This window comes from Pelobates fuscus, chromosome 5 (genome assembly GCF_036172605.1).
Source record: "Pelobates fuscus isolate aPelFus1 chromosome 5, aPelFus1.pri, whole genome shotgun sequence".
Taxonomy (NCBI): Eukaryota; Metazoa; Chordata; class Amphibia; order Anura; family Pelobatidae; genus Pelobates; species Pelobates fuscus.
The window spans coordinates 126421231-126442721 of record NC_086321.1 but is presented as its reverse complement, the minus strand read 5'-3'; the positions used below and the strand labels follow the sequence as shown (position 1 = coordinate 126442721).

General features: G+C 42.3%; 1 protein-coding gene across 1 annotated transcript in view; it reads right to left on the bottom strand.

The window, feature by feature from the left end:
• The window catches only part of PPTC7 (protein phosphatase targeting COQ7), a 56107-nt gene that overhangs the window by 8179 nt on the left and 26437 nt on the right, over positions 1 to 21491 (bottom strand). Inside the window, exons 2-4 of the mRNA XM_063454257.1 lie at positions 10058 to 10237; positions 4306 to 4504; positions 954 to 1077 (exon numbers count right to left, since the gene is read on the bottom strand). Of these exons, the coding sequence (XP_063310327.1) occupies positions 954 to 1077; positions 4306 to 4504; positions 10058 to 10237 (503 nt within the window). The remainder of the gene's footprint in view (positions 1 to 953; positions 1078 to 4305; positions 4505 to 10057; positions 10238 to 21491) is intronic.

Genomic DNA, 21491 nt, shown 5'->3' with positions numbered 1-21491 from the left:
CACTATAGTCACCTAAATTACTTTAGCTAAATAAATCAGTTTTAGTGTATAGATCATTCCCCTGCAATTTCACTGCTCAATTCACTGTCATTTAGGAGTGAAATCACTTTGTTTCTGTTTATGCAGCCCTAGCCACACCTCCCCTGGCTATGATTGACAGAGCCTGCCTGAAAAAAAACAACTGGTTTCACTTTCAAACAGATGTAATTTACCTTAAATAATTGTATCTCTAAATTGAACTTTAATCAAATACAGGATGCTCTTGCAGGGTCTAGCAAGCTATTAACATAGCAGGGGATAAGAAAATCTTAATTAAACAGAACTTGCAATAAAGAAAGCCTAAATAGGGCTCTCTTTACAGGAAGTGTTTATGGAAGGATGTGCAAGTCACCTGCAGGGAGGTGTGACTAGGGTTCATAAACAAAGGGATTTAACTCCTAAATGGCAGAGGATTGAGCAGTGAGGCTGCTGGGGCATGTTCTATACACCAAAACGGCTTCATTAAGCTAACGTTGTTCAGGTGACTAGTGTCCCTTTAAGGTCCCCAACCCCCCTGTCATAGCAGTAAATGGTGAGTTTACTTGTCGCTGCTGGCTGAAAAGGCAGTGTTTACATGAAAGCCTGCAAGACAGGCTGTAGACACCAGAAAAACTACATGAAACTATAGTTGTTCTGGTGATTATAATGTCCCTTCAAATAAAATTAGGTAATTTATGACACAATGACAATAATCCATTAAAAACTAAACAAAACGCTAAGATCAGTTAAAAAAAGGATTAAAACACAAAGACTAGTTTTGGGGTAGTATCTATAGTCACTTCCTAGATTTTCTTTCATTCAAGACAGCAGTGAGCCAGAAGCATGGACAACTGCGTAAGATTAGATCTATGCATCTGATTTACTGGTGGAGTGAGCACATGCACAGACAATACATGCAACACATTTTAATATACCTTTAACTTCTTTAACTCCTGAAGAATCATGTAATCTGGCATATTGTCAAAAAGTCCATCAGTAGCAGTCAAAATAATATCGCCCAGTTGCACATCAAATGTACTACTGTCAGCAGCATCGGGACTAAAGAAAAAAGAAAGTAAACCAAGTTCACTGAAAATACAGAAGGCTTTATTGTATTCATTTAATATCAAATAGTCTGCACAACTTTTTTGTGTTTTTTCCTTTTAGTCCAGCTCAAAGTGAGTTAGCACACAGGGAAAACAAGTTTTACAGATTCATTATCTAAAAGCAGCAAGCAAAATAATACGTATAATCTAATATAATCAGGGCTTTAATATTTGCTATTGTGTGTCAAAGTTCAGTGTAATGTTCAGATCCCTTGTGAATGTGAATCATATGCCAGTATCTACTGCTCATCTACTATTAAAAAAAAAAAAAATTACAAAAGGCACGTCCTATGAGAAAACTCATTTCCATACACTCCCACCAAGCAGCTTGCTGCCAAGTGCAGCATGCTTTCCATTCCTGGAACAGGGTGTGCTGTTGGAAATTTTATCACATTGATGTGAAAGCAACATGAGATCACTTTGAGCACATGCACTGCTGTTCTGCTCTGCAGAGAAGACTTCTAAACAAATTAGAAACACAAAAAACACAGACTTCTATACAAAGTAATGTTAATAGCATTGTTAAAATGTGTTTACAATGCAATGCGTGTGAAGATCACTGTATTTTATATTAGTCCTACATAAAAGCTTAAAGGGACACTCCAGGCACCCAGACCACTTCTGCCCATTGGAGTGGTCTGGGTGCCAACTCCCACTACCCTTAACCCTGCAAGTGTAATTATTGCCGTTTTTTTATAAAATGCAATAATTACCTTGCAGGGTTAACTCCACCTCTAGTGGCTGTCTTCTAGACAGCCACTAGAGGGAACTTCCTGGTCCATAGCACAGGAAACCTGTGCTAGAGCGTCGCTGGAGGTCCTCACACAGTGTGAGGACCTCCAGCGTCGCTCAAATACCCATAGGAAAGCATTGAAATTTGTTTTCAATGCTTTCCTATGGGGAGATGTAATGCGCATGCGCATTAGGTCTCCTCGGCCGGTGGGCAGGATCAGTCTCGCCCACCCGCCGACGCAATACAGAGGAGGAGCGTCGCGGAGGAGGAGACAGCGGCAAGGGACATCTCAGGTAAGTGACTGAAGGGGTTTTCACCCCTTCAGTAACTGGGGATTGGTGGGTGGGAGGGAGAGGGACCCTCCAGTGCCAGGAAAACTGATCGTTTTCCTGGCACTGGAGTTTCCCTTTAACAGTTATACACACACACACACACACACACACACACAAAATTTGTATTTTCTTAAAGTAGCACTGTCACTGTCAGGGGACTTTGCGTGAAATCCAAAGACCTCTGACAGTGATATCACTGCTAGGTATTGCGTAGCGGCAGCCAAATGCGAATTTTACTTACCTAAACCTATCCCTCGCGGGCGCAGCCATCCTCTTCCAGTGGGTTCTCTTCTATCCCTGGAGATTCAACTTCCAAGAGCCACCGACAATGCTGTATTCTCGTGCATGCACAAGAGAACATCATAAAGGTCTTTTGAAGATTCCGCAAGACCCTTCTTAGACAAAGCTAATTATTTATCTGCAGCCATCACTGGTGACGCTGGGGGATTGACACTTCTTGATGGTGGTATTTGAAAAATAGTGGAAAAATACTGAAAAATCCCTTCTTTGACGCAGTAAATCTCTTGACTGTCAATATGTGTATTTCATAAAGATTATGAAGTGCAGCTGTAAAAATACACTCAGCAGACACACTCCACCCCCTCAACACCAGTTTTGCACCATTAGGTTCTTTAATTCATTTTTTAGCTTCAGTAACAGCCGTATGTAATGCCTGCAATAGTCTCAAGGAGAGGTTAACCCATTGGCGTTCTATTGTCTAATGACAACTCTCAGAACCCATGTTGTGTTCATAAAACATTGCTGTGAGTGGATATGTTCAGCATTGTCATTCTATGGCAAAATAGAATTATGACTAGCTTGTTAACTTTTTTGGTCTGGACACAGCTCACTGCAGAATATGTGAAATCTGGGTATTTCATTTAATTTCATGCATGTTTTAAATAATCAAGAGATGATTGAAACTAACAGTGAGGGATAAATTGTTTATCCCTTAAACTCTGCTTGTCAGGAATTCATGACATAAGATCAGTCCCTATATACTAGCATGAGAAGCTCTGCTGCAGACAGACCCACAAGTGGATTCTGTTGATCTTTTAATGTATATTTATTTTAAAGAAAAAGAAATGGAATTGGGCAACTCTGGCAAGTTCCTATGCAAATGTTTATGTTGGTATATTACTATTAACTTCAGAGTAAACTCTATAAACTGATACTAGGCATGATGTTGAAAGACAAATAAAAAAAACTAAAGTTATGAAAAATAAAAGGCATTCTTTATGAGGTTAATATCAGGGGACAGAAGTATTTTTTGGGAAAGAGAGACCACCAAAAGGGGGAGGGAGAGTACAGAACAACAGAGCAGGTAAGCTAAGATAGAAGGAGGGAGCAGCGCAAGAACAAAATATTTAAAGCTCTTTATTTTAATTTATTGGCACAAGGCATAAGCCCTTTCCAAATACGGTTACTCACACAGCTATCACCAATGTAAACAATACGGATGGTCACAAACTGCCCTGTCATTGATTTAACTAGTTTGTCCTCTAAGTGATACCCAACCCCGTCTTCAAGGCACACCCAAATATGCAGGTTTTGTGGCTTGCCTCACCCAGTGAACACAGGCAGTATCTAAAAAGTTGGCTATACACACACACCAACAATGACATGTTTTAATAGATCCAGGAACCCCGCACATCCTTGATTACTGGTCTGGGGAACACAGTTGATTATTTTTAAGGCTGACATTCAACGCATAATCTTGTATCTCAGTTTAGCTCTACATCCTATGAGCTCCAACTCATGCACCCTGGATTTTCTAGAATATTTATATAGCTTAAGGAACAATAACTACCAGTAGTTCTAGGTTTTAAATGTACTGGCGACCACTGATATGCATGTCTGTTTACAAGCTTTTGATGACAGTGGGTTGTCTCTGTGCCATCACGTGTTATATACACAAAGATTAGCGCCAATCAAAGAATAGTTTCTTCGGTACATTTAACCACAGCACAATACAATGCTGGATCCAAATAATGACACATACAGCTGGGGGGAAAACAAAACAATTTAGTCGCACCCTAGGTGCCAAGACTGTCAAAAAAAGTCTTACATACATAGATAACCAATGCCCCAATCAAGTAAACAGAGGCACATGTACCTGTCACTGAGAACAACACCCTCTGCTTCTGGAGGTGCTATAGACAGTTGGAACGGAGTGTTGAAATAATGCTGCTGTTCGTCTGATCGGTGAACAACTTCACCTGCTCGAACCACAAGAAAACCAGAATCACCTAAATTTGCTGTGTGTAAACGATGACTTGTTCTGTCCAAAACCACTAGACAAGCAGTGCTGCTTCCTTAAAAAAGACAGGAAAAGAAAGTATAAGTTAACACAAAGTCAGAGTGTGCAAACAATACACACATCTATATCTAATGACAATGCTATTCTATAAACAAAAGCTGGAAATTACATCATTTATTTTTTTTAATTTAAAGTTTATTTACTTTTTTCAGAGGCAATTAACGTTGGGGAAGGTTGGGGTACAGAAATAAAAAGGGTGAATGGGTAGGGGAAAAGACAGGTTACAGATAGTCACAATTATACATATGCAGCTGGGTACTTTTTAACATTGAAATTACATAATTTGAAAACACAAAATTGTTTTACCCCACCAGCTTACGACAGAACTGAAGAGTTCACCTGCGCTGCTGAAAACACACGTTAAAAACCATTTAGGAAAATTATAAATTATAAACCATTCAGCAATATTAGGGCACGGCTTTACAAACTTCTAAAGATTTTAGCAAAGAGCCAAAGGTTAGGAGGCAGCCAAAATTTCTATGAGCCAGACACTTTGCGTGAGTAGGTTAAGGTATGTATAAGAGCATTTTCACACACTTAAAGAAACACTAAAGCAGGGCTGCCCAATAGGTAGCTCCTCAGATGTTGTAGAGCTACAACTCCCATGATTTGTGATTCTAAACGCATGCAAAGCATTATGGGAGTTGTAGTTCTACCACATCTGGGCATGTAACTATTGGGCAGCCCTGCTGTAGAGTTGGGAATGCAAACCTATATCCCCAACACTACAGTGTCCTAGTGCCAGAGTAGTTTAGCAAAGAGGAGCATTAGGGACTGATGCGCATGCAAGGTGAACATGCATCCAAATGTTTCTCATAGGAAAGCATTGAATTCAGCACTTTCTTTTGAGCTGCATCTGGTCTCATTGTAGAGAAAGCACCTCTAGTGGCTGTGAGGAAGACAACCGTTAGAGGTGTGTTTAACTGCAATGTTTTACACATTGCATGGATAAAATTACACGGCCACTGCACCAAAATCACTTTATTGAGATGAAGTGGCCTGGATGACTTTAGTGGACTGTTAAATTGACCATGTAAGCACACCAAAACACATCTTAATCAAGTAGTTTTTGCCCAAAGATTCTCCCAATTTTTTTCTACATTCATCTGAAAATATGTCTTTAGTGGCAGTCATGACTGACAGACATTAGAAGTGCATCCTCATTTTTTAAGATTTTAAGGTTTTCTTAAAAGGCATCTATTGCTTCTCTTAGATAGGAACTGAATTTAATGCTCCTCTAGAATCTCTGGATTGGTGGAGCACAATCATTTCCAGACATACTCCCTATAAGCTCAATATCAATGGATTGGGTAGAATGTCAGAGTTAATGGCTTCACTGGAGGCAAATCGGCTGCAGAAAAGACATGATCCCAGCACTGGATTAGAGGCAAGTTTACCAACTGTTACCAATTTACCATACCGGGCATAACCAAGACATACACAAACATTAGCTACTTTCTTACAGACACATTTACATCCCATCCTACAGGTCAACACACTTTCTATTTTTTTTTTCATTGAAGAACTGCTTTTATTCACATCAGTTTGCACACATTTGCAGTTGGAAATTCTAACATATTACAGCATAGACTGGTATACAATAGTATTACAGTAGTACAATGCATTATGGTTAATCGCGACTGCAATAATATGGTTGCAGAACGTAAAAATAACGCATCAATAGAAGTTAACTACGAATATCGCATCAAGCTTACTAATCTTTTCCCTCTTGCACTCCAATAAGTGGGGGCAGTAGGTTCCATTCTGTATTATGAATAGATTCCACCTTAAACCCCATGGGTATATATATTATTTATTAAAGCCCCTTTGCAATAAAGTTATAAAATAAGCTTCCCTTCACTGAGTGCATGAAAACACTGAGGGGGAAAAAAAAAACCTTTATATAATGCCAGGACTCTGTCAAATATTATACCATATATCAATAAGGAGGTCTTACATACAAGTCCAGGATTACTTTGGAACATGATCGGGAACAGGTTGTGTACATTTATATGGGAAACCCAGTATAAATAACATTTAATGATCACCTCCTCGCCTAGGAAAGCAATAAAATTGTCTCCGAAGCATCAACACTTTAGTGGTGAGTGACCTTTCAAATCACATTTGGAACATCTACTCCACCACAAGATTTCTGATTTGCCGATATAACTCAGCCCATTTCACTTTCTGGATTGGTGAATATTACAACACTAGTTTATATTACAGGGAATTTATAGTTTCAGAGTAAAATACTTCCATCAGTTGTGGATGGGCAAAAAAGACCAGGAGGTTTTTGGACAGTTAAATACTGGTCTTTGCCATAGCACAGAGCAAAGCATATGTTCTGTTTAACTTAAAATATTCAGTAAAGTCAAATAAAACCTATTTACCTACAAATACTATACTAGGCAATGCACTACCTTGCTTTTTGCATACCTGAACAAAGGGCCTGGCCAAAACTATTAGGCTGTGACTGTACATATTTTGTTTGATTTTGGTTCTTTTATTCCCTTATCGTGCTCAATGTTTCACATGGGTCTGCAGGTTCATCTGGCCTAGGTACTGATACACTCACAATCCTACCATGCATTTCTCTACTCACCTGAGCATGTAGGTGACCTAGTTTTGCATACAAATATGCATTTCTATCAATCCCACTTCATTGTAATTTATGATTTTCTATTCCATTCTCTGCTCACCTCCTGAGAAATAGGTATGCTATTCCCACACCAGGTACGTTTTCCACAATACTCAATATACAATACTCAATATTCCAGTGAGTGTTCTGTTAACCTACAGTTTTAAGTCTGGCTCTCCTAAACCACACACATCTGCGTATACACATGGTCCTCACTTTCTGACCTACCGGTTTTACGACTGCTCGCACTTTCGACAAAATTTTATTTTTTACATGCACAATTTTATGGTTTTATAAAACGTTGCTCAACATGAGAGGATTAGACATGCAATCAATAATCAATCTTTTTTATGCTGTGAAGAACGTGTTATAACATTGCTAACAGGCACATTTATAACGAGTGTTACATTAACATAGCGTTTCACCAGGATAATAAACAGGAGTGCACTCTTGCTTAGCTAATTGTGCTAATTTCGCCTGGTACCTCCGACATTTGTACAGAACTGTCCAGCATGGGGGTGACTTGCCTGAGGGTGGCCCGTTCATTTGGTGAGGTGATGAGGGCTTTACTTGCGCGTGAGGGTTGCTGGGTGCTGTAGGTGAGTATCGCTGCCAAGTGTGCTGGAGGAACTGCCTGCCCGGACTCTGTTGCTGTCAGCCTGTGAGACCTTGCGATGTTGCTCAGAGGCAGTGTCCACCGGTTGATATGGTTTCTCCCAGCCAGGGTCTGTGTGCGATGGTCGCTGGAGGAAGGGGGGCATGATGTGTTCCCGCTGCGTCCCTGTTTCCAGTCTCTGCGGCTCCGGGCCTTAGCGTCCATGGAGCCTCCCAATCTCGGTGGTGGGCTCGGGGGCCCGCGGGTTCTCCCTGTCCCGGGGGTCCCCACGGGTGAATGGACGGCGTGGAGTAAACTCCTGGTGGGCTCCCAGCCCAGAAGGGAGTCGGGCAGTCAGGAAGGCAGCTTCGGACGTCCTCTTGACAGGTGATGCTGGCTTGGGTTTAAACTTGGGTGCACAGGCCTCCCTCCGCTCTTGTGCTGGTAGGCCCAAGGTGCTCCGTTTTAGTTGCGGCTCAGTGGCCATCTTGGTAGCACCATGCTGGTTGCCCATGTGTCGATCACCTCTTTGTGGGGAGACAGGCGGTTGTAGTCTGGCCTCCAACTTGCGCCAGAAATTGTCGAAGATTGCATCCAGCCTCTGCAGGGCCCCACGCTGTGGGTCTGTAGGCTCGGGGAGACGCGTGGCTTCCACCATGCGGGGTGCTGCATGCTTTTCAGTGCAGTCCCCCACTGCACCCTCTCTGGTCTAGGTGGAGGGGGGGCGGGGGGAGAGTAACAGGGCTCCTGCCTGTGATGTGCCGGCATCTTGTGGCGCCGGACCGGGAGATCGGCCGCCTCTCTGGCTCTACGAGCGCCAGGCCTCATGTCGCAAGTCGGTCGGCCAGCCCCCCTCCCCCCCCCCCCATCACAATTTTTTTTATTTTTTTTTTTTAACACCTACACTAGACAAAAATACAGTGGAACCTCGGTTAACGAATGCCTCGGTAAACGAAAAATTCGGTTTACGTATAAAAATTCATTAAAAAAAATGCCTCGGTTTACGTATTTTTTTCACAATACGAAACAAGTGTCCCAGTTTATAGCTCCGCCCCCTGTATACTGAAGTGTGGGTAGCACGTGAGTGTGTAGTGTGGAGGTGTTGGAGAGGTTTTGGAGCCATTTGCAGCAAGCTGTGGAGCCTTGTGGAGCCTTTTGGAGCCATTTTCAGCAAGTTGTGGAGCCTTTTGAAGCCACTTGCAGCAAGTTGTGGAGCCTTTTGGAGCCATTTGCAGCAAGTTGTGGAGCCTTTTGAAGCCACTTGCAGCAAGTTGTGGAGCCTTTTGGAGCCATTTGCAGCAAGTTGTGGAGCCTTTTGAAGCCACTTGCAGCAAGTTGTGGAGCCTTTTGGAGCCATTTGCAGCAAATTGTGGAGCCTTTTTGAGCACTTTGCAGCAAGTTTTGGAGCCTTTTGGAGCCATTTGCAGCAGGTTTTGGAGCCTTTTTGGTGCATTTCAAGAAGTGGAAAGGTAGGGAGCTGAGCTTAGTTGTTTGCATGCCTTTTACTGTGTGTTGATGTGTGATGTTTTAAAACATAAAGTTGGATGTTTGAAATGTTATTGCTTGATTAATCATGTCCCTGTACAGTATGCATGCCTTTAAAGTGCACTTTATAAAGAGTTTTGAACAGATAAAATACTTTATTTGACTTTTTTCTCACCTCCGGAACGAATTAATTGGTTTTCAATGCATTCCTATGGGAAACCGTGTTTCGGTTTACGAATTTTTCGCAATACGAAACATCCCGGAGAACGCATTAAATTCGTAAACCGAGGTCCCACTGTAATGGGTAATAGTTACATTGTATAAGCCTGCCACAACACTAATGTATGTAATGCATTGTTTCTGTTTCTCTTGTTTTCTCTCTGATAGAGTAGAGTAGAGCTAATGATTACTGACAGGGAGCCAACACTAAGGAATACTGTCACAATATGTAGGTATATACAGCAGCAATGATTTCTACATTTAAAGGAACACTATAGTGTTAGGAATAAAAACCTGTATTCATTTCCTTACATTTTCATATGTTGCAATTTACCCAATAAAATAAACGAAAACAAAAAAAAAAACTGTATTCCTAATACTACAGTGCACCTGTCTCTATATACAGCAGCGCCTCTACCTGGCTGCTGGAGAGATTTGAGATCGGAGCTGGAGGCTCACATTGGGGTCGAGAACTATTTAACCCCTGTAAGAGGGTGCCCAGGGGCCTCCTGGCACTATGACAACTTCATTCAGATGAAGTTGATATGGTGCTTACATTGGCCCTTTAACAATAGATCATTACTTTCTTGAAAAATGAATGTAGTGCTTACCTAATAAAGGTACTTTGTTCTGAAGCAGTTCACAGTAACTTGAGGTGAGTATTCCCACTGGGTTGGTTGGCACAAACCTTCCTTCTTTGACCAAACGCTCACAAGTCCGCATAAGGGTCTCTGAGAACTGAGAAGGGTCAACGCCATAATCTCTCCATCCTCCGACACCATCAGCCACACCTGAAAGTAATAACACGTATGTTCAAAAAAGCTGCACACAATAAAACCTAGTAAAACATAGATGTACTATCCTCAATTCTTAAAAATACATTTATAAAGACGCAACATATCAGCTCAAGGGTTATTTATATATATATATATATATATTTATCTTGTTTTATGCATTATAGCCCACCTCTTTAGACATGTTCTGTCTTGACTGCTATGTACCGAGCAAAGACAGTGATCAGACAGAACTGAACTTTTGGGACAACCTTCAGAGGGTAGCCCAGGGAGACATACTAGTATAATACCACATAACTGGTTGTCTTGCCCCCATTCATGTCCGTGGTATACACTGCAGGCCACGCTTTGCTCATCAGTTATGTTTAACAATCAAATTCAGTGTTATGAGATGCTGTGCATCCCTCAATGTTGCAGGCAGCTAGAGAGCTCTGGGCAACATTGAAAAGTCAGAAAGACCCTGCACAGCTACATTCCCTTTGCTTATTTCCTATTTGTAGGCTCACATAGGTGAATAGAAACCCTAAATTCTGGGCAGCATCCCGCTTGTATTGGCTACAATACATTCCGGCAGGTACCAATTTTAGTACAGACTGAAGTCTGAAAAGCTGGGTATTGCTACTATAGCAGCAAACATATTGCTATTTCACAATGTGATGGGTAATAAGAGTACTGATTGCAGAAAGAAATGATAGGTTATTGGGACTGAAAGTTTGTTTTTCATTTAGAATTATGCTATTTTCATTCTCTTACTATGATCAGCACTTGAAAAGCAGAATAAGTAATGATTCTCATAAAGAATAAACATTGCGCTCTGATTGTATCTCAATCAGCTTCCAAAACGGAAACTGGTTGGCATTTCAAACAGAATTGAAGGACTAGCAGCCAAAGTGCTGCTCTGCAGAAGATTAAATAAAAAGATTGGTGTGGGGGTGGCGGAGAGACTGTATTTAGCATATTGATATTACAACAAAAGGACAGATAGGAGTTATATATTAAATAAGGGAGGGAGCATATTTAGCCAGGACAGTTCCATTAAAAGGGAAACCAACATAATATAAACAAACATTTATACGTTGTCCACATTTCATTCCTAGAGATTTTCAGACAGGGGTTAAATATAAAAGGAATACTAGGTATCCAGACAACTGAACCTCAATTAAGCGGTCTGGGTGCAGAAGCCCTTTGTTTTTTTAACCCTGCAATTGAAAACATTCTTCCTGGCAGCTAATAGAGGTGCTTCCGCTACTATAATTGAGCCAAATTTGGTTAAATCAAATGACATTGAGAGCATTTTGCCACATATGCACACAAGCCTCTCAATACTTCCATATTGGGAATCATTTGATTGGCTAAGATCATCAGTCTCTGTATGACTTCAGCTCAGGAGGCTGTTGCAAGATCAGAAAGGTGAAGGAGTTAAAGGACCACTATAGGCACCCAGACCACTTCAGCTCAATGAAGTGGTTTGGGTGCCAGGTCCATCTTGGGTTAACCCTGCAGCTGTAAACATAGCAGTTTCAAGGAAACTGCTATGTTTACATATGGGTTAATCCAGCCTCTAGTGGCTGTCTCATTGACAGCCGTTAGAGGCGCTTCTCACTGTGAAAAATCACAGTGAGAAAACGCTGACGTCCATAGGAAAGCATTGAGTAATGCCGTCCTATGGACTAATTGAATGCGCACGGCTCTTGCCACACATGCGCATTCAGTGCTGATGTCGGAAGAGGGAGGAACTTTCTCCCGGCGCTGGAGAAAGGTAAGTGATTAACCCCTTCCTCCCCATTCAACCCTATAATGCCAGGAAAAAGTGTTTTCCTGGCACTATAGTGGTCCTTTAAGGCAATTAAAACTCACCTTTTCTACTAGTGCAGGGGTGGTCCTGGTTTTTGTAATTCATAAGCAAGTACTATAATAAACTAAAAAGGTGAGAGCTTGTAGCAGAGTACTTGCTTATGAATTACAAAAACCAGGACCATCCCTTCCCCAGTAGAAAAGGGGAGTTTTAATTGCCTTAAAGGACCACTCTAGTGCCAGGAAAACATACTCGTTTTCCTGGCACTAGAGTGCCCTGAGGGTGCCCCCACCCTCAGGGACCCACTCCCGCCGGGCTCTGGGGGGAGGAAGGGGTTAAACTTACCTCTTTCTCCAGCGCCGGGCGGGGAGCTCTACTCCTCCTCCTCTTCTTCCTCGCGACGTCATCGGCTGAATGCGCATGCGCGGCAGGAGCCGCGCTCGCATTCAGCCGGTCGCATAGGAAAGCATTCATAATGCTTTCCTATGGACGCTTGCGTGCTCTCACTGTGATTTTCACAGTGAGAAGCACGCAAGCGCCTCTAGCGGCTGTCAGTGAGACAGCCACTAGAGGCTCTGGAGGCTGGCTTAACCCTCAAAATAAACATAGCAGTTTCTCTGAAACTGCTATGTTTATAAAAAAAAGGGTAAAAGCTAGCTGGACCTGGCACCCAGACCACTTCATTAAGCTGAAGTGGTCTGGGTGCCTAGAGTGGTCCTTTAAATCATTCACCTGCTGGTCTTACAACAGCCTTCTAGGCTGATGTCACATAGACTGATGATCTCAGCCCAACAAATGATTCCCAATATGGAATACTGCTAGAGCTGTCTCAACAGCTCCAGATTATTATGTACCGTATATACTCGAGTATAAGCCGACCCGAATATAAACCGAGGCCCCTAATTTTATCCCAAAAAACTGGGAAAACTTATTGACTCGAGTATAAGACTAGGGTGGGAAATGCAGCAGCTACTGGTAAATTTCTAAATAAAATTAGATCCTAAAAAAAATATATTAATTGAATATTTATTTACAGTGTGTGTATAATGAATGCAGTGTGTGCGTATGTGTGTGCGTATGTGTGTGTGTATGAGTGCAGTGTGTGTATGAGTGCAGTGTGTGTGTGCATGAATGCAGTGTGTGTGTGTATGAATGCAGTGTGTGTGTGTATGAATGCAGTGTGTGAATGCAGTGTGTGCAGGGCTGGTGCAAGGCCGCCCCCTCCCCCCCCATATGTCCTGACTTCCCCTCCTCCTCCCTCAGTGGTCCTTACCTCCCCACCCCCGTGTTCCTTCACCCCCCCCCCCCCCAGTGGTCCTGACTCACCCCTCCCCTAGTGGTCCTTACCCTCCCCTCCCCTAGTGGTCCTTATCCCACCCCCTCCCTCTCATAGTGGTCCTTATCCCCCTTCTCCCTCCCATAGTGTTCCTTATCCCCCCCCCATCCCTCCCATAGTGGTCCATATACCCCCCCTCCCTCCCATAGTGGTCCTTATCCCACCCCCTCCCATAGTGGTCCTTATACCCCCCCTCCCTCCCATAGTGGTCCTTAAACCCCCCTCCCTCCAATAGTGGTCCTTATCCCCCCCCTCCCATAGTGGTCCTTATCCCCCACCCCCTCCCTCCCATAGTGGTCCTTATACCCCCCTCCCTCCCATAGTGGTCCTTATCCCCCCTCCCTCCCATAGTGGTCCTTATCCCCCCCCTCCCTCCCATAGTGGTCCTTATCCCCCCCTCCCTCCCATAGTGGTCCTTATCCCCCCCTCCCTCCCATAGTGGTCCTTATCCCCCCCTCCCTCCCATAGTGGTCCTTATCCCCCCCCTCCCTCCCATAGTGGTCCTTATCCCCCCCTCCCTCCCATAGTGGTCCTTATCCCCCCCCTCCCTCCCATAGTGGTCCTTATCCCCCCCCTCCCTCCCATAGCGGTCCTTATACCCCCCCCCCCTCCCTCCCATAGCGGTCCTTATACCCCCCCCTCCCTCCCTCCCATAGCGGTCCTTATCCCCCCCCCTCCCTCCCATAGTGGTCCTTATACCCCCCTCCCTCCCATAGTGGTCCTTATACCCCCCCTCCCTCCCATAGTGGTCCTTATACCCCCCCTCCCTCCCATAGTGGTCCTTATACCCCCCCTCCCTCCCATAGTGGTCCTTATACCCCCCCTCCCTCCCATAGTGGTCCTTATACCCCCCCTCCCTCCCATAGTGGTCCTTATACCCCCCCTCCCTCCCATAGTGGTCCTTATACCCCCCCTCCCTCCCATAGTGGTCCTTATACCCCCCCCCCTCCCATAGTGGTCCTTATACCCCTTTTTTTTTATTATTAATTTTTATTTTATTATTATTATTTTTTTATTATTTCTTATTTAATTTATATTTTTTTTTTCGTCCCCCCTCCCTGCTTGATACATGGCAGGGAGGGGGGCTCTCCTTCCCTGGTGGTCCAGTGGCAGTTCAGTGGGGGGGAGAGGGGGGCTGGCAGAGCTGTACTTACCTGTTCTGCAGCTCCTGTCAGCTCTTTCCTCCTCTGCGCCGTCCGTTCTGCTCTTCTGTCAGCTTACACTGTAAGTCTCGCGAGAGCCGCGGCTCTCGCGAGACTTACACTGGGAGCTGACCGAGGTGCTGACCAGACGGCGCAGAGGAGGAGAGAGCTGACAGGAGCTGCAGAACAGGTAAGTACAGCTCTGCCAGCCCCCCTCCCCCCCCAGTCTGTATTATGGCAATGCAAATTGCCATAATACAGACCTTGACTCGAGTATAAGCCGAGTTGGGGTTTTTCAGCCCAAAAAATGGGCTGAAAAACTCGGCTTATACTCGAGTATATACGGTAAGTTTGTTTTTTGTATCTTGAATGGCTGTGTTTTTCCCACCCCTTTATACTGTGCCTATACATTTTTAGAGAAAAATTTAATTCTATTTAGGATATACAAACAAAAAATATCCAAAACAAAGCCAGCATTTAACACTTTGGTAGTCTTTTTCACATGCATTCAAGAGGAACAATTTCCATAGTTAGCAGCCCTCTCCCAAATATGGGAATACAGAGTTTTATTTAAAAAAAACCTCACATCACTAAATAGATCAGCATTCAAAAAGAAGAAACATAAATTTGGGAAATATATAATTTTTAATTCAACACTATATGTGAACTACACTTTTTAAGCCACTCCAATTTATGACAGTCTGAAAGGCTGAATTTAAAAAAAATAGCTTTCATGGTCTTTAAAATATATGTAGCCAAAATTGACCACTTGTTATCACTGTCCTATCAAAATCAGACATTTTATGCATCTGTGTCAGCCTCTTTAAAGGGACACTACAGTTACCGGTACCACTAGAGCTTAATGTAGTGGTGCTGGTGTCTACAGCCTGACCCCGCAAGTTTTTCAGTGTAAACGCTGCCTTTTCACTCAAACGACCACTAGAGGAGCTTCCTAGTCCAGTGCTTTGCAGTGTGCAGTACATACAGCAGCTTGTTATTCAGAAGTACCACACATGTGGCAGAACAACAACAAAAAAACCAAATCAATTACCATTAGAAAAAAATACTTCTAATTAACAGAACTTAATCAGGCTTATGGCTTGTAGAAAATAAGGTTCTTCATTTGATCAAAATTTACAAACACATTGACCCCCCCCCCCATATTCTTGTCCAGATGTCCTCCAAGCCTGCCTTTGGAGAAGAGAATTTCCCTTGACCGGTTTGTGAACCCTGTAATCTGATAGTAACCTGCTGCCAGACTCAACACTGCCTAAGGATTAATCAGATTCAACCCAAAAATAGATAAATCTTTTCACTTCCATTAAACTATTACAGCAAACACAAAGGTATTCTGACATTTTATTTTATATTTTTAACATACCGGTAGTTTGTGCAATGTCTAACAAAAGGAAAATATGGGACATGGACTGGCATTTGATTGTTTCATATTAGAGTAACAGGCTTATGCTAATCTTCTTGTAGGGTAAGTAGACTGCTACTGGGTAAGTGACAGATACCATAACAGATGCTAAACTTAAAAAAAAAAAAAAAATGAATATTCATGCTAAACATGTGACACAGGGGCAAGCTTGTACCGCCGAGGCCCTATGCATGTATACACTTTGCAAAGAAGGGTGACCGCTACTGCAAGAGCAGTGTCTTGGCCTCTGGTAGATATACCAGCTCACAGGGGGATGCAGTCAGCCAATGCCTTGACTTGGCTATTATTCCAGTCGGTCTAAGAGGGCCGCACAGCGGAGCCCGGTTGAGGCACCCTTCCAGCCCCAGCCCCATTTGAGAACCGGTTCCACTTTTCCACTGACCCGGTATCTTCTCAAGCCCAAGTGCATTCGGAAGTGTTGAGGCTTGTCTGGCTTTACTCCGCCTTCCCTTCCCTCCATCACAGCAGACCAAGAGTCAGATGCCATGTGCTGCTTTCGGCTCTTCAGCTTTGCCCAAAATAGGTCAAGAGTGCCTCCAGTTTTTCTGCAGAGGATAGAGGTGAGCTTGATGGATTAGGTGGTTTTGGCACCAAGACCCGGGCCGCCCATTCATGAGAGTCAGCCATCTTGTTTTATGCGAGGTTCAGCTTTGCACCTGGGATGTGGTAACAGAGGCAGCTTTAATATGCAGAACTGCACAGATCTGGGCAAGCGGAGACCGGGATAACCCCCACCGGTCCAAAAGGGGAGAAGCGCGACCCAAACAGTAGACACGTCTTTAAGGCGAGTGACCGGCCACGTCCCTCGCCTCGGTACAGACAGCAGGCCACAGGGATCCTCTGGTATGTGGTAGTGCCAAGTGAGTCGGTCCAGTGGGTGCATACGTTCTCTTTGTACAACCTTATATATTTGTAGTCACCAGGTGTTCAAAATTATATGCTTTTTAAGCTTAAATTGTGGTCTGAACAGAGGAGCTGCCCTGGCCCACGTCCTGCTTGCTTGATGGTCAGGCCACGCCCCCCCCCCTAATATTTTTTTTAAATTTGTTTTATTGATTGCTTATAGATTGTTGGCATACCCTTTGTTATATTTACAGTTTTCCCATTCACTCACATTTGGGTTGCTGCCGATTTTTATTTTATTTATTATAACAGTCTGACAGTTCTTTCATTATTAACAGATGGAGAGACAATTTCCCAGTTCCGTTTATTACAATCTAAATTTAATCTCCCCCCACAGGGAGATATTCATCTATCGGAGAATTAAATCCTTTTTAAATGGTGAAGCCTTAGCAAGGCCAACCACGATAGACCAGTTTCTGGCTCAACACTTAAGTAATAAAATGTTTTTCATGTTCATTAGATTTGTTAACACTCAGCAGCATAAAGAAAAAGCCCTAGCAATGATAAAATGGGAACAAGAACTCCATTTCGTTTGTGCTTGTGAAGATTAGATACAGGGCTTTCTTTTAGTAAAAATAATTATACACAGTGTAACCATACTAGAGGTATATTACAAACGTATTTACCGCTGGTACATGGCCCCATCTAGTCTTTCACGAATGGATTCTTATGGATCTCCTGATTGCTGGCGCAAATCTCACTTTTAACAGGGAAGTCAAATTAAAAGCACACATGCTATTATTCTATATAGGCTTCCCCCTTAGCAATAATAATGCAAAAACCCTTCTGATTCATACAGCGCTACGGAATTTGTTGGCGCTATATAAATAATAAAATTATAATAATAATAATAATAATATTTGTATGGCCACGAAATGAATTGCTAGAAACTGGAGGAAAATAGACCCTCTGAGCTGTACCGAAATATGCTTACAGGTGAATTTCCAGTATAGAATGGAAAAAGGGTTCCTCCCAGACAGATTATCCTCTGACAAATATGAAGAGGTGTGGCTTTCCTGGCATAAATTTAACACATTTTATGGTCATTAGACGCAACCCCCTGCCACAAGTATGCTTGAAATGTGTTGGTAGGTTATTAGTTGGGAAACCACCTAATGGTTTCTATAAACAGAAAGCGAACTATGGACCTAGTAGTTTGTAATAATTTATATATTTACTGCCTTTGCCCTTTCTATAATGAATACAGTATGTACAACAATATGTAAAGCTGGAACCTGTGAAAAATAAAGAAATTCTAAATAAATAAATAAAAAAATTAATACGTTTATTATATATATATATATATATATATATATATATATATATATATATATATATACACATATATACATACATACATACATATATACACACACACACATTAATTCTTTGTTTTTTACCTTAAATCATAATACACTATTAAAGTGACAATATGCATCAAATCCACATCCTCTTTAATTTTAATCTGACAATGTAAAACACTGCCATTTCTGAGAAATAGCAATGTTTACATTTATCAGAGACAACGCTTCTAGGGGCTGTCAGACTGACAGCCACCAGAGGTATTTCCTAATTTAATGTTCGGTATAATAAGACAAACTCTCTGAAATATTTGAAGTATTTGATTGGGCGAGTGTGGAGAAAGCCAGGAGGGCACACAATGTCTCCATTACTTCTTTATCAGGCTTCTTCACTAAAATAAGAATTCAAAGTGAACTTAAAATTTTAAGTCAAAGTAGCGGATTTAGAAGAATTCTCTAAGACAACTATACTTAAATTTTGGCTACTTTGTAGCAAGTGGGGGATCAGTAAACTAAAAAAAAGCATTACAATACATATATTAATGTTTAAATGGACACTATAGTCACCAGAACAACAACTACAGCTTATTGAATTTGTTCTGGTGTGTAGAATCATTACCTTCAGGCTTTTTGCTGTAAACACTGTCTTTTCAGAGAAAATGCAGTGTTTACATTACAGCCTAGTGATAACTTCACTGGCCACTCCTCAGATAGCTGTTAGAGATCCTTCCTGGGTCATGGCTGCCTAAAATGCATCCAAACATTCAGTATCTCCTCCCTCTGCATGCATACACTGAACTTTCCTCAGAGATTCATTGATTCAATTCATCTCTATGAGGAGATGCTGATTGGCCAGGGCTGTGTTTGAATCATGCTGGCTCTGCCACTGATCTGCCTCTGTCAGTCTCAGCCAATCCCATGGGGAAGCATTGTGATTGGATCAGGCTACCACTTCTGATGATGTCAGCAGACTGCTTGTTTTTCTTTTTTTAGGCAAACAGCATGCCTTCTGGCGTGAATACAGTAAGATTTTGCTATATTTATGGATGCATGAGGGGCCCAGGGGGGCTAGATGGTGTTTTTAACACTATAGGGTCATGAATACATGTTTGTGTTCCTGACCCTATAGTGATCCTTTAATGTAACAGTACTCCTTTAGAAAAACCCTACAGATTAGAAGCTAGCAGCAACATCTTTAGGAAATATGGCTTTCTTGATACTGTGGTTTGACAAGTTCTAAAGAATGGCAGATCAGGACTGTATTGGCCTGACGAAGGATATTGTATTTCCCTACAATACTGCAGAACTATTCTTGCATTATCTAGCTATGGATATTTACATATGCCCATTCCCCAAAAAACATGAGAAGAAAAAGTTGAAGTATCCCTACTGGTTCAATGCTGCATGTTTTGCAAAACCATACAAGAATGAGGTTTGCTTTTCCTGGAAGAAGAAAAAAAAAAAAAAAGAAAACCCATTACATGCATTACTTATCAGAAGGAGAAGAATTCCCCAACCTGATGCTTAAAAATAAAATGTAACTGCACTTTACTGAGCTAGTTTCCTTTCCTATGCACCACTCCAAAACTGGAGATGTACGACTATCTCAAACTGTCACGGTTTGAAACCTATTGCAGCAGTATGATTATGGGTCATCAAAAAGCAGCACGCAACTGATGAACAAGACACTTGGAATGGTACATTTAAGAGTGATGGGAAACGAATGTGCCATGCAGCAGACATAGAAGCAGTAAACCTTTCAGAGGGTTAACTTCACGTACTGCAATAACTATTAGGACTATCAAACATTTTTCTGAATTTCGAGAGGATTAATGACTAAATGTAAATGTAAACAGTTTATTTATAGGTTTCAAATTAAGAAAGAAACCATACTACGGGCAGACAAACTATGGCTATGTGTGTTGCATTTGCAAAGAAATCTTCAATGACAAGGCAGCAGTCACACTGTTGCATAAAGCATGAGATTACTCTGTGTGCAAGAACATTATGTAACTCACTCTATGTTTAGATTAATTATTAGGCACATTACCATGCCAAAAAGAGAATACCACAGTAGAACATGGTACTTCAAACCTTTGTACTGTAAAATTATAAAATTAGAACTACCATATACAATAAATACTACTACTGATAAAATATAAAGAAGTGTGGCTATATAAATACACAATTCTAAAAATAACTGAATTAATGAAGTTTTTAAAAGTGGCACTGTAATGGCTGAATTATTATTTTTTAAATAAACCCCTCTTCAACTCATACACTTTATTATCCTCCCAATCACCCCCAAATGCCTCTAGGTCCCCTATTTCATACTTATTTTTTCTACTGCCTAATTTCTTCTCCGGATTTATGTCCTAGGCGCCGCCATCTTTGTGTTCCAGGATAACATCATTTGCCCACACTAGCATGCGCTGTGAAATTCCTGTGCATGCCTACTTGAGCGTTTGCTTCTTGCGAATTTCTCCAAATGACGAATAGAAAATCACATCCAATGAAACAAAGCCCGAATTGTAGTTCTTCATGTGATGGTTTATCTTATTACAAGGATGGAGCTACTAGCCCACAGCTCCCTCCTTTTTTTAATAAATATTAGTTGGGATGAGGGGAGCTGTGCTCCAAACCTTCTAAATCCCCCATGCCCCCTCACTCTAAATAGGTATTACCGTATTTATTGGCGTATAACACGCACTTTTCCTCCCTGAAAACAGGGGGCAAATGATGTGTGCGTGTTATACGCCGATATACATATTTTTCGCTCCATAAGACGCACTTTTTTTCCCCTCAAAAGTGAGGGGAAATGTCTGTGCGTCTTATGGAGCGAATGTGAAGGTTTACTTACCTGTCTTGAAGCGTGGGCCGGTGTTCAGCGCGCACCGCGGTACTGGAACTTCAATTTCAGGTTCCGGTTTCCGGCGGGACTGAAAGGAAGTGCGCACTCAGTGTGCACACTTCCTTTCAGTCCCGCCGGAAACCGGAACCTGAAATTGAAGTTCCTGTACCGCGGTGCGCGCTGTGAAGCCGGCCCACGCTTCAAGACAGGTAAGTAATTATGGGACAAGGGGAGGGAAAGTGCACTATGGGACAAGGGGAGGGGGAGGGGGGAGGGGGGGAGAACACTATGAGATGAAGGGGGGAACACTATGGGAGGGGGTGGAAAATACTATGGGATGAGGGGGGGAGAACACTATGGGAGGGGGGGAAATTTCCTTCTTAAAATGAGGTGCGTGTTAAACGCCGATAAATACGGTATATTAGTATAGTATAGTATAAGAGGTTTAATTCTCCTTCCTGCCCCTACTCACTATGCCACGA